We start from the raw sequence: 13,645 nt of genomic DNA, 5'->3' as shown, positions 1-13,645 counted from the left end.
AGGCAGGCAGATAACTTGAGGTCAGGAGTTTGAGACCAGCCTGGCCAACATGGTGAAACCCCATCTCTACTAAAAATACAAAAATTAGCTGGAAGTGATAGTGGGTGCCTATAGTCCCAGCTACTCAGGAGGCTGAGGCAGGAGAATAGCTTGAACCCGGGAGGCGGAGGTTGCAGTGAGCCGAGATCACGCCACTGCACTGCAGTCTAGGTGACAGAGCAAGAATCTGTCTTAATAAAAAATAAGAATAATTTTTTTTTTAAAAAGCCTATTGTAATGGGCTGATAGCTCCTCACAAAGTTAAGTGAAAATATCCCACTAATTAGCCCGCACTTCCCAGGCAGTTATTATGAGCATTCACAGTCACATCCCTGGAGCACCAAGAGGATGCATGCCCCCACTTACCCCACCAGAATCCTTGGGAATACCAGCCTGCCTCCTTGGGTCCACCTGCCTCGGAGGGAGGTAATTAACAAAATCTCCTTTTCATTAGCCATGAGTCCAATTGGGGATGCCTTCAGGAACCGCCTGCGGATGTTCCCTTCGCTGATCAATTGCTGTACGATTGATTGGTTCCAGTCCTGGCCCACGGATGCCCTAGAGTTGGTGGCTAACAAATTTCTAGAGGATGTGGAGCTTGATGACAACATTCGGATAGAGTAAGTGTTGACTGCATTTTAGGACTCCAGATATTCCAAATTGGAAGGCCAGATGCTGGCTCTATTTTTGTTGTTGTTTTGAAGATTTCTCAATTTGTGTATAGAAAATGTCTTATGCTTTTAAATTGAATCACAGTTAGATATTTAATAAAACATCTTCTCTGAAAAAGAAGAAAATTTCATTGTTCAGAATTGTCCTGGAGATATGCACTGTTGTCCTAGCTATGAGAACCTGGAAATAATGATATAGCTATTTCAGTAGTCCTAGAGTATGCATTCTCAACAGGAAGAACATTGCTGCTGAGACCACAAAAAAAGATGGTTTGTTTGTTTGTTTTTGAGATAGAGTCTTGCTCTATCCCCCAGGCTAGACTGCAGTGGCACAATCTCAGCTCACTGCAACCTCCGCCTCCCGGATTCAAGTGATTCTCATGCCTCAGCCTCCCCCAAGCAGCTGGGATTACAGGGCACCTGCCACCACACCCAGCTAATTTTTATATTTTTACTAGATACGGGGTTTTGCCATGTTGGCCAGGGTGGTCTTGAACTCCTGACCTCAGGTGATCCGCCTGCCTTGGCCTCCCAAAGTGCTGGGAATATAGGCATGAGCTACTGTGCCCATCAAAAATTAGTTCCTATAAGGGTGAAAACTTACTCTTTTATGTATAAAGCATATATATATGTGTGCTTTATCATACATATTATATATATGTGCTTTATACACTTTATATGTGTGTATGTGTATATATATATATGTATATATATATAAAGCATTTTATTTGCCTAGAGTAAGAGAAGAGATGAGAATATCTATCATTCTGGATGTTCCATGAAGGCTAGAGATCAGTCAACCTTGTCTACCTCTGTATCCTTAGTTTCTAGAAGGTGCTTGGCACATAGTAGGTTCAATCACTGTTTTATTTATTTATTTATTTATTTATTTATCTGTTTATTTTGAGATGGAGTCTCGCTCTGTTGCCCAGGCTGGAGTGCAGTGGTGAGATCTCGGCTCACTGCAACCTCTGCCTCCTGGGTTAAAGCGATTCTTGTTAAAGCGACTCAGCCTCCCGAGTTAAAGCGACTCAGCCTCCCGAGTAGCTGAGGTTACAGGTGTGAGCCTCCACACCCAGCTAATTTTTGGATTTTTAGTGGACACTGGGTTTCACCATGTTGGCCAGGCTGGTCTCAACTGACCTTAAGTGATCTGCCCGCCTCGGCCTCCCAAAGTGCTGGGATTACAGGCATGAGCCACCGCACCCACCCTCAATCACTGTTTAAATGAATGAATGAAAAATGAGAAAGTAGGCAGGGGTAAGAGTTTCAGTGGCCTTCAATTCCATTTGGGGTATTTTGAACTTTATTATCTAGACCGGAAGACCCTTAACCTGGGTCCACGTGCTTGTGGGTAGAACTCAGTGGGTCGATGAATATGAATGGGAAACATTACATCTTCATTTCCAGTGACATCCAACTAGTATTTTGCATTTCCTCCAGTGATGAATGTAGGCAGTAAACTCCAGTGGGATGAGCAGGGCCTGACTTTGTTACCAGTAGGAATCATAGTTCTTTGCAGAACTCATTCCTTCATTACAGTTAACTCAGTGTATAATTTTCTTCAAATTGATGGTGCTTTTTAGACCTGCTGCCCATTCTTGTTATTTAATGCAGAAGCTGACAAACTATGGTTCATGGGCCTAGTTCAATTCACCCTGCTTTTGTAAATAAAGCTTTATTGGAACCCTGCCATGTCCATTGGTTTACACACCATCTGTGGCTGTGTTTGCACTATAATGGCAGAGTTGAGTAGCTGTGACAGATATCATGTGGTCCACAAAGGCTAAAATATTTACTATCTGACCCTTTCCAGAAAAAGTTTACTAATCCCTGATTTAATGCCTCAGTAAAGCAGCACATATATTACTATATTACAAATTCTAAAATATTTTAAAACATTTCAAAAAGTCTATTTCAATATAATTGGTTTCCATGGTAATTCTGTGTTTTATTTTATGCATTTTAAAAAATTGACTCAGCATGGTGGTTCGCACCTGTAATCCCAGCACTTTGGGAGGCCAAGGCGGGCAGATGACTTGAGGTCAGGAGTTCGAGACCAACCTGAGCAACATAGCAACCCCCACCCCCTCCCCTCACTGTGTCTACTAAAAATGCAGAAGATATTAGCTGGGTGTAGTGGTGTGCGCCTAAGACTTCAGCTACTCGGGAGGCTGAGGTGGGAGGATCGCTTGAGCCAGGGACGTTAAGGCTGCAGTGAGCCATGATTGTGCCACTGCACTCCAGCCTGGATGACAGAGTGCAATCTTGTCTCTCTCTCTCTTTCTCTCTCTCTCTCTACATATATATATATATATATATATATTTTTTTTTTTTTTTTTTTTTTTCTCTCTACAAAGTCAGGGTATTTCTCCAAACTACCAAAGTTTAGGAACTCCTGCTTAAGCCCTGATGATTCATCAAAGGGATCAGTGATAGAAATGACTTGATCAGGGCATGGTGGCTCACACCTGTAATCACAGCACTTTGGGAGGCCAAGGCAGGTGGATCATCTGAAGTGAGGAGTTCGAGACCAGCCTGGCCAACATGGTGAAACCCTGTCCCTACTAAAAATACTAAAATTAGCCGGGCATGGTGGTATGGACCTGTAATCCCAGCTACTTGGGAGGCTGAGGCAGGAGAATCTCTTGAACCTGGGAGGCAGAGGTTGCAGTGAACTGAGATCATGCTACTGCACTCCAACCTGGGCAAAAGGGTGAAACTCTGTCTCAAAAAAAAAAAAAAAAAAAAATTAGAAATGACTTGATCAAAGATCATTTGAAGTCAGGCATGGTGGCTCATGCCTGTAATCCCAGTACTTTGGGAGGCCAAGGCGGGTGGATCACCTGAGGTCAGGAGTTTCAGACTAGCCTGACCAACATGGTGAAACCCCGTCTCTACTAAAAATAGAAAAATTAGTTAGGTGTGGTGGCGCACACCTGTAATCCCAGCTACTCGGGAGGCTGAAGCAGGAAAATCACTTGAGCCTGGGAGGCAGAGGTTGCAGAGAGCTGAGATCACGCCACTGCACTCCAGCCTGGGTGTCAGAGACACTGTCTCAAAAAATAAATAAATATAAAATCATTTGTGTGAGAGTATGCACCTGTGCACCTGCCCCACCCTTCTCTGCCTCAGCTCTGTTTATGTGTCTTCAGAGAGTTTCCATTCTAGTGGATCATAGTCAGTGTATGTGTCTTCTCACACCCTCATGTCTATAACCAAAGCTGTGCTGGATCTCCCTGGAGGACATTGGGTCCTGCCTAACCGCCTTGGTGTCCTCGGCAGGGTCGTCTCCATGTGCAAATATTTCCAAGAGAGCGTCAAGAAGCTGTCACTTGATTATTACAACAAACTTCGAAGACACAACTATGTTACCCCCACCTCCTACCTCGAATTGATTCTAACCTTCAAGACGCTCCTGAATAGCAAGAGGCAAGAGGTGGCTATGATGAGGAACCGCTACCTGACAGGCTTGCAGAAACTCGACTTTGCAGCTTCACAGGTGAGCACTGCCAAAATAGAACAGAGATGAAGAGGCCGGGGACGAGGTGGATGTGCTGAGGCACGTGTTCAGGTGCAGAATTAAGAGACACCAAATCAAGCAGAATGTGACCCTGCATTTGCAGAGCTTACCTTAGCTACATCACTGCAATCCCTGCCCTGTGGGACCCTGTCTTTAAGATTTTGATATTTTGTTCATCATGGGTTTTTGCATTAATTTTCGTTTCTTAACCTATTGCAATAATGTATTATTTATCTTGAGTACTTTCTTTTTAATGCCCCCTTAAGTTTTGTACTCAAGGTGAGTGCTTCCCTTGTCTCACCTTGTGAGGACATGGGCAGGATAAGGCAGTGAATGGTTCAAGATATCTTTGTGGAGTCAGATCTGGGCCCAAATTTATCTCTATAGCATACCAGCTGTAGAGCCAGGAGCATGTTATTTCACTTCCTCGAGCCTCAGATTCCTTTTCTATAAAAAGGTGAAGGCCCAGTGCAGTGGCTCACGCCTCCCAGCATTTGGGAGGTCAAAGTGGGAGAATCACTTGAGGTCAGGAGATTGCTTGAGACCAGCCTGAGAAACATAGCAAGACCCCATCTCTACAAAAAATAAAATAAAATAAAATTAGCCAAGTGTAGTGGCATGTGCCTGTAGTCCCAGCTACTTGGGAGGCTGAGGTGGGAGGATCACTTGAGCCCAAGAGTTCAAGGCTACAGTGAGCTATGATCATACCACTGCACTCCAGCCGGGGTAACAGAGTGAGACCTTGTCTCTTTATTTTATTATTTCTTTTAAGACAAAGTCTCGCTCTGTCACTGAGGCTGGAATGCAGTGACGCAATCTCAGCTCTCTGCAACCTCCACCTCCTGGGTTCAAGTGATCCTTCTGTCTCAGCATCCCAAATAGCTGGTACTACAGGTGCGTGCTACCATGCCCAGCTAATTTGTGTATTTTTAGTAGAAGCGAGGTTTTGCAATGTTGGCCAGGCTAGTCTCAAACTCTGACCTCAGGTAATCTGCCCATCTCGGCCTCCCAAAGTGCTGGGATTACAGGCATGAGCCACAGAGGCCATGCCAGTCACGTTGTCTCTTTAAAAAAGAAGAAGAAAAAAAAAAGTGGTAGCAGTTTTCACAGCATAGGGCTGTTATGAAGATGAAGTAAGCTGACACAGTGCAGCCCTTAGCAAAATGCCTGGCACATGAGTTATTAATTAATTTGTTCCTAGAGCCACTTGAAAAATTGTCTAAAATGAAAGCTGTACTAGGAGATGGATTTTCAACCCCAATACAGACCTGAGACTGTTGATTGATTTACAGAGTTGGCTCTGTGTACAGCAAACCCACAAACGCTGCAACACAGGGATGGGAGAGAACATTGGAAATGGCATCTGTTGCTCTGTTCCTGGGGATGTAAGTCGTTGGTGTTTAGAGATGTTGAAACTGAAGTCTGTCCAGACAAGCGTGAGGTCGGTCATGTCTGAGGAGCAGCAAAAGGACCCAAGACAGTCTAGACCAGAAAATAAAATGATTGTACCACTTAACATTTCTTAGGTCCTACCGCATCCCTAGTGCTGTGTGTGAAGAAAGTATTGTTATCATCTCCATGTGATACACAAAGAAACCAGGACACAGAGAGGTCAGGTGACTCGCCCATGATCACACAGCCTGGCGAGTGGTCAGGCCAGAACTGAAACTTAGATCTGCATGACTCCAAAACCTGTGTTCCTAACCAGGTCAGCCTGCTGTGCTTCTGACTCACTGGGGGCATTGGGTACAAGGTCAAGAAAACTCTCTCCAAATACGTGAAACCCAACCCTGTTTGAGCTGCCTTAAAAGGCAGAATCAGGACCAGTGAGTGAAAACTTCAGGGGGGTAAATTCTAGCTGTGCACCAAGAAAATCTAATGTCAATTTTTTTTTTTTTTTGGACAGAGTCTCATTCGATCACCCAGGATGGAGTGCAGTGGTGCAATCTCAGCTCACTGCAACCTCCACCTCCCACATTCCAGTAATTCTCCTGCCTCAGCCTCCCGCGTAGCCGGGATTACAGGCACGTGCCACCACGCCTGGCTAATTTTTGTATTTTTAGTAGAGACAGGGTTTCACCATGTTGGTCAGGCTGGTCACAAACTCCTGACCTCAAGTGATCTGCCCACCTTGGCCTCCCAAAGTGCTGGGATTACAGGCGTGAGCCACTGAGCCCAGCCTAATAGGTTTAATTGTCTGAAAAATGGCACAAGCCCCATGAGAGGTGGTGAGCTCCCCATTATTAGAGGAGTTCAGAAACCAGAAAACTACTTGGCAGGAATGTTTTATAGAGCATCAGACTGTTTGTCTTAGTCAGCTTGGGCTGCCATAGCAAAACATCCTAAACTGGGTGGCTTCAACAACAAACATTTACTTATTTCTCGTAGTTCTGGAGACTGGGAAGTTCAAGATCAAGGCACTAGCAGATCCAGTGTCTGGTGGGGGCTCTTTTCCTGGTTTGCAGACGGCTGCCGTCTTGCTGTGTTCTCACATAGTGGGAAGAGACAGATCTCATGTGGCTTCCTGTTTTTATTATATAAGGGCATTTACCCCATCATGTGGGCCTCACCCTTATGACCTCTTCTAACTCTAATTCCCTCCAAAGGCCTCACCTATAATTACCATCAAATTGGGGATTAGGCTTCAACATATAAATCTGAGGAGGAAACAAACATTTAGTCCACAGTACTATTGGAAAAAGTATCTTTGAAAGTAACTTCTGGCCGGGCGCAGTGGCTCAAGCCTGTAATCCCAGCACTTTGGGAGGCCGAGACGGGCAGATCACGAGGTCAGGAGATCGAGACCATCCTGGCTAACACGGTGAAACCCCGTCTCTACTAAAAAATACAAAAAACTAGCCGGGCGAGGTGGCGGGCGCCTGTAGTCCCAGCTACTCGGGAGGCTGAGGCAGGAGAATGGCGTAAATCTGGGAGGCGGAGCTTGCAGTGAGCTGAGATCCGGCCACTGCACTCCAGCCTGGGCGACAGAGCGAGACTCCGTCTCAAAAAAAAAAAAAAAAAAAGAAAGTAACTTCTATCTCAGCTGTGTTTTTAATTCATAGCCTTTAAAAAAATGTAGCTTTAAAAAATAATTTTGGCTGGGCACAGTGGCTCATGCCTGTAATCCCAGAACTTTGGAAGGCCAAGACAGTTGGATCATCTGAGGTCAGGAGTTCAAGACCAGCCTGGCCAACATGGTGAAACCCCGTCTCTACTAAAAATACAAAAATTAGCCAGGTGTGGTGGCATATGTCTGTAATCCCAGCTACTCGGGGGGCTGAGGCAGGAGAATTGCTTGAACTCAGGAGGCAGAGGTTGCAGTGAGCTGAGATCTCACCACTGGACTCCAGCCTGGGTGACAGAGTGAGACTCCATCTCAAAAAAAGAAAAAAAATATATTTTAACTTAAAAAAAAAAGTTTGTAGAGACCGGGTCTCACTATGTTTCCCAGGCTGGTCTTGAACTTCTGGGCTCAAGCGATTCTCCCACCTCTACCTCCCAAATTGCTGGGATTACAAGTAAAAATAAATGTAGTTAAAAAAAATTTCTTGGCCGGGTGCGGTGGCTCACGCCTGTAACCCCAGCATTTTGGGAGGCTGAGACAGATGAATCACCTGAGTTCAAGAGTTCGAGACCAGCTTGACCAACATGGTGACACTCCATCTCTACTAAAAATACAAAAATTAGCCAGGCGTGGTGGCGTGTGACTGTAGTCCCAGCTACTCAGGAGGCTGAGACGGGAGAATTGCTTGAACCCAGGAGTCGGAGGTTGCAGTGGGCCAAGATTGTGCCACTGCACTCCAGCCTGGGCGACAGAGCGAGAGACTCTGTCAAATAAATAAATAAATAAATTCTTAACTTGCTTTTCTCTCTCTCCCATTACCCCCAACACTACAATATAGACTCAGTGAGGGAGGACATAGTTTTTAAAAATTTTTTTAGTTTACAAGTACATGTCTAGTGCCTAGCACAGTGCTTGGTAACCACAACACAGAGTGTAAACTCAATAACTGTTGAAAAACCTATGAGATAATCACTAGGAAACAAATCTGTACCCAAGACCATGTCAAAATCATTAGTACATATTTTCTGCTTATGTCATAGGTTGAAGAATCCTTTCAACTCTTGTCTGCTTTGCCATTTTCAGTGCTGACCCTGGATTCCTCCCACCTCTCTCCTTGCTAGGTAGCAGTCATGCAAAGAGAACTGACCGCTCTTCAACCTCAACTCATCCTCACCTCCGAGGAAACTGCCAAGATGATGGTGAAAATTGAAGCAGAGACAAGAGAAGCTGATGCAAAGAAACTTCTGGTGCAGGCAGATGAAAAAGAAGCCAATGTTGCTGCTGCTATTGCCCAAGGAATCAAGGTAGAAAGACCGAGAAGAAAGGGAGGGAACTAGTGCTGCTGAATGAGCATGGTTATGTCCATCTCACAGATGAGAAAAGTGAGGCTCAGAAAGGGTAGGCAAGGCTGGGCATAGTGGCTTACAGCTGTAATCCCAGCACTTTGGGAGACCAAGGGAGGTGGATCACCTGAGGTTAGGAGTTCAAGACCAGCCTGACCAACATGGTGAAACCTCGTCTCTATTAAAATACAAAAAAAAAAAAAAAAAATTAGCCAGGCATGGTGGCGTGTGTCTGTTATCCCAGCTACCCAGGAAGCTGAGGCAGGGGAATTGCTTGAACCTGGGAGGCAGAGGTCTCAGTGAGCCAAGATTGCATCACTGCACTCCAGCCTGGGCAACAAGAGTGAAACTCCGTCTAAAAAAATAATAATAAGGGGTAGGCGACTCTCCCAGCATCACATAGCTGATAAGTGATGACGCAAGTTGCTCTGAAACATGGTTGAATCCAGGAAGCATTAAGACCCAACACGTGGACAGGTGTAGTGGCTCACACCTGTGATCCCAGAGCTTTGGGAGACAAAGGCAGGAGGATCACCTGAGCCTAGGAGTTTAAGACCAGCCTGGGCAACATAGCAAGATCCTGTCTCTACAAAAATAAAACTAAAAAACTTAGCCAGGTGTACTGGCACACCCATGTAGTCCCAGCTACTCAGGAGGCTGATGTGGGAGGTTTGCTTGAGCCCAGGAGTTTGAGGCTGTAGTGAACTAGGATCATGCCACTGCAATCCATAGCTCACTGCAGCCTTGAACACTTGGACTCAAGTGATCCTCCCACCTCAGCTTCCCAAGTAGCTGACCAAGACCCTCTGTTGTCTAAAAAACAAAACAAAACAAAAAAAGTGGCCAGGTGCAGTGACTCATGCCTGTAATCCCAATACTGTGGGAGGCTGAGGTGGGTGGATTGCTTCCGTGCTGGAGTTCAAGACCAGCCAAGTTCAAGACCAGCCTGGGCAACATGGAGAACCCCATCTCTCCAAAAAAATGTAAAAAAATTCGCCGGCTGTGGTGGCATGCACGTATGGTCCCAGCTACTCAGGAGGCTGAGGTGGGAGAGTCCTGAGCCCAGGAGGTCGAGGCTACAGTGGGTCCAGATCGCACCACTGCACTCCAGCCTGGGTGACAGAGCAAGACCCAGTCTCAAAAACAAACAAACAAAAAGACCCAATATGTTTTGACCCCATCTCTTACCACTTTTCCTTCATTCCCTGTACTCTGGCCACACTGATCTCCTAGCTATTCGTTAAATAATCATAACCCACATTCCCACCCTAGAGCCTTTGAACTGGCTGTTCCCTCTACACAGAATGCCTTCCTTTTGATATCCACATGGCTGTTTCCTTTGCCTCCATCGTATTTTTGCTCAATTATGCCTGGCTGTTGTAGGTGTGGAATAAATATTTGTTGAATGACAGAATGTTGAACCTAGAGGAAACCCACTTGAAGGTGATTCTTGTGCCAGAGAGGAAATAGTCCTGGTAAGGGCTTGACCTACATTCAGGTAGTAAAAGAAAATCTATTTCTTCTATTAGCACTGATATGATGTTGTGTATTTCACAAAGCACTTTGAAGTACATGGTTACATTTGAGCATTAAAACTACTTTGAGACTTCAGAATGACAGATGGGGCCGGGAGAGGTGGCTCATGCCTGTAATCCCAGCACTTCAGGAGGCCAAGGTGGGCAGATCACTTGAGGTCAGGTGTTCGAGAACAGCCTGGTCAACATGATAAAACCTTACCTCTACTAAAAATACAAAAATTAGCTGGGCATGGTGGCACGTGCTTGTAATCTCAGCTACTCAGGAGGTTGAGGTGGGAGAATTTCTTGAACCTAAGAGGTAGAGGTTACAGTAAGTCGAGATTGCACCAATGCACTCCAGCCTCAGCGACAGAGCGAGAACTTATCTCAAAAAAAAAAAAAAAAGAATGACAGACATGGGCATATGAGAGTTGACAGCATTGAGGTTCAGTGGTAAATTGACTTTCCAGAACTGCATGGTTAGTTAGTGGGATTAGAAGCCAAGGTTCATGGCACTTACCTTAACATACTTGAACCTATGCCCCCACTTAACAGAAAATTCTCTCAACCATTCTTCAAACAAGGGCTTGATCAAAAAGCAGCCTATGTCTGTCTTCTATCATAAATAGGTCATGGCGGCCGGGTGCTGTGGCTCACACCTGTAATCCCAGCACTTTTAGGAGGCTGAGGCAGGCGGATCACTTGAGGTCACAAATTGGAGACCAGCCTGGCCAATATGGTGAAACCCTGTCTCTATTAAAAATATAAAACTTAGCCGGGTCTGGTGGTGGGGCACCTGTAATCCCAGCTATTCAGGAGGCTGAAGCACAAGAATCACTTGAACCTGGGAGGTAGAGGTTGCAGTGAGCCAACATCATGCCACGGCACTCCAGCCTGAGTGACCAAAAAAAAAAAAAAAGTTATGGGGCATTGTCTCAGAAGGGCAGGCCTTTTTGATTAACTTTTCTCCACTGAGTCCAGACACCTGGCCTGTGGGAGATCCCCTGGGTGGGTCTGATCCCTGTCAGAGTCACATAATGAATACCCTGAATTACAGATGCTTTTTCACTTAGAGTCCTAATAGAACAGACAGGAGATGAATGGAAACCATCAGTAATAATGGACCAGGCAATGTGGGTCATGCCTTTAATCCCAGTGCTTTGGGAGGCTGAGTCAGGAGGATGGCTTGAGGCCAGGAGGAATTTCAGACCAGCCTGGGTAACAATAGTGAAAACTCTTCTCTACAAAAAACTAAAAAGAAAAAAATTGGCCAGGTGCAGTGGAGCACAACTGTAGTCTTAGCTACTCAGAAGACTGAGTCAGGAGGATCACTTGAGTCCAGGAGCTGCAGTAAGCTGTAGTCACACCACTGTACTCTAGCCTGGACAACGGAGTCAGCTCTTATCTCACAAAAAAAAAAAAAAAAAAAAAAAAATCCAGGCAATTTCAAGTAACAATTCTGAATTTTCAGCTTTTCTTTGGAAAACCTCAGGCAACCTGGCAACATCGGAGCTGCCCTCCCGGGTTGCACTCATCATCGGTATTAAATAGATGCTGCTCCTGTGTTTCAATTCACCAAAGCCCCAGCCCCACCCACTCACACTCACTGGCCTGGCCCCCTGAGGCGCATGAATTGGCAACTCTTCCATGGTTCTGTGCTGGAATCAGGTACATCAGGGCTCAGTTTTTGCTCTGTCCTTTCCTCGCTTCAGTTTCTTCGTCTATGAAGTGGGGGTACTAAGAGGAAAACATGTAACATTTGTAGCCTGTGCCAGAGCGTAAGGGTCTATGTTAGCGATTCTCCAAAACTGCTGTTCTTTGCTCTGTATCAAGGGGACTTACCTATGGGACCAAGGCTAGCCCCTCTCCACATGTGGGTCACAGAGGGAAGGAGAACAGCACAGCCAGGACTCTGCTTTGTAATGTCAGGCCAAACAGTGACTTACTGGAGCAGGAGGGAGGTGAGTGATGGCACAAGGTTGGTACGGCGGCGACCCAGGACGCCCCACCACACCCATTCCCAGGCAAAAACTGCCACATCAGGTTTCAGTGCAAAGGGTGAGGCTCAATACTCTGCCATCTCATCCCTCTTCCAGGGAGTGACATCCTGGGATGAGTCAGGAAGTGGAAGAAACTACTCAGGGAGGAGAAGAAACCAGTGTCTAATGTGCAGCTTCCCTGAGGCTTTTGTGTGGACTGGAATCCCTTCCTGGACCTTTCAGGGCTGTGGTCCTCCTGCCCGGGCGGAGTTGCTAATTTTCTCTAATCTCCTCACACTCCCAGAAATGACACAACATGGAATAGTGCCCAGTAGGGTACCAAATGCACAGCAGGAATGCAAATGAAATCCATATTAGGAGTTTCTGTTTGATCCTAATTTGCCTTTAAGAAACATAAATCTTAGTGTTTCTTTATATGGAGAAAAAGTTAGTTCCCTGCTCTTTACCAAAAAAGAAAAAAAAAAAAGGTAATTTGTTAGAAACTCAGAAGTATGACTGGGCACGGAGGCTCATGCCTGTAATCCCAGCACTTTGGGAGGCCAAGACAAGTGGATCACCTGAGGTCAGGAGTTCGAGACCAGCCTGGTCAACATGGTGAAAACCCATCTATACTAAAAATACAAAAGTTAGTCAGACCTGGTGGCAGGCGCCTGCAATCCCAGCTACTCGGGAGCCTGAAGTGCGAGAATTGCTTGAACCCAGGAAGCAGAGGTTGCAGTGAGCCGAGATCACACCGCTTCTACAGTCCAGCCTGGATGATACAGTGAGACTCTGTCAAAAAAAAAAAAAAAAGAAAGAAAAGAAAAGAAGAAAAGAAAAGAAAAGGAAAGAAAAGAAAAGAAAGGAAAAGAAATCCATACTGGGAAGACAAAGAGACTGGAAAAGCAAGAATCAGGTCACCAACACTTGATTCACGAGTGCAATGATTTGCTTACGTTGGTCAATTCTTTCCAATTATTTCTTTCCCCCCAATGAGGATGATGAGTGATACCAAAATTACTGCGATCTGATTACATTTCGCCACATTGCACTGGTCTATACCTCTCAAACAATCCGATTGCTCTTTCCATGCTAAGACTCAGGGGCAACTTTAAATTATTACGTTTTTAGCATAGAAACAAATGTGGTAACAACGCCTACGTGAGTTTTTTTGTTTTTGTCTCTTGTTTTTGTTTTTGTTTTCAGACAGCATTTTGCTCTTGTTGGCCAGGCTGGAGTGCAATGGCGAAATCTCAGCTCACTGCAACCTCCGCCTCCCGGGTTCAAGCGATTCTTCTACCTCAGCCTCCTGAGTAGCTGGGATTACAAGCGCCGCCACCACGCCCGGCTAATTTTTGTATTTTTAGTAGAGACAGGGTTTTGCCATGTTGACCAGGCTGGTCTTGAACTCCTGACCTCAAGTTATCCACCCACCTCGGCCTCCCAAAGTGCTGGGATTATAGGCATGAGCCACCACGCCCAGCCAAAAAAGCAAATAAGTTGAATACT

General features: G+C 45.5%; 1 protein-coding gene across 1 annotated transcript in view; it reads left to right on the top strand.

The window, feature by feature from the left end:
• The window catches only part of DNAH3 (dynein axonemal heavy chain 3), a 220,079-nt gene that overhangs the window by 168,766 nt on the left and 37,668 nt on the right, over positions 1-13,645 (top strand). Inside the window, exons 49-51 of the mRNA XM_030925062.1 lie at positions 494-659; positions 3,996-4,212; positions 8,419-8,601. Of these exons, the coding sequence (XP_030780922.1) occupies positions 494-659; positions 3,996-4,212; positions 8,419-8,601 (566 nt within the window). The remainder of the gene's footprint in view (positions 1-493; positions 660-3,995; positions 4,213-8,418; positions 8,602-13,645) is intronic.

Source organism: Rhinopithecus roxellana, chromosome 20, assembly GCF_007565055.1.
Source record: "Rhinopithecus roxellana isolate Shanxi Qingling chromosome 20, ASM756505v1, whole genome shotgun sequence".
Taxonomy (NCBI): Eukaryota; Metazoa; Chordata; class Mammalia; order Primates; family Cercopithecidae; genus Rhinopithecus; species Rhinopithecus roxellana.
Note: the sequence above shows the minus strand (reverse complement) of the source record. Positions and strands in the feature narration are given on the sequence as shown.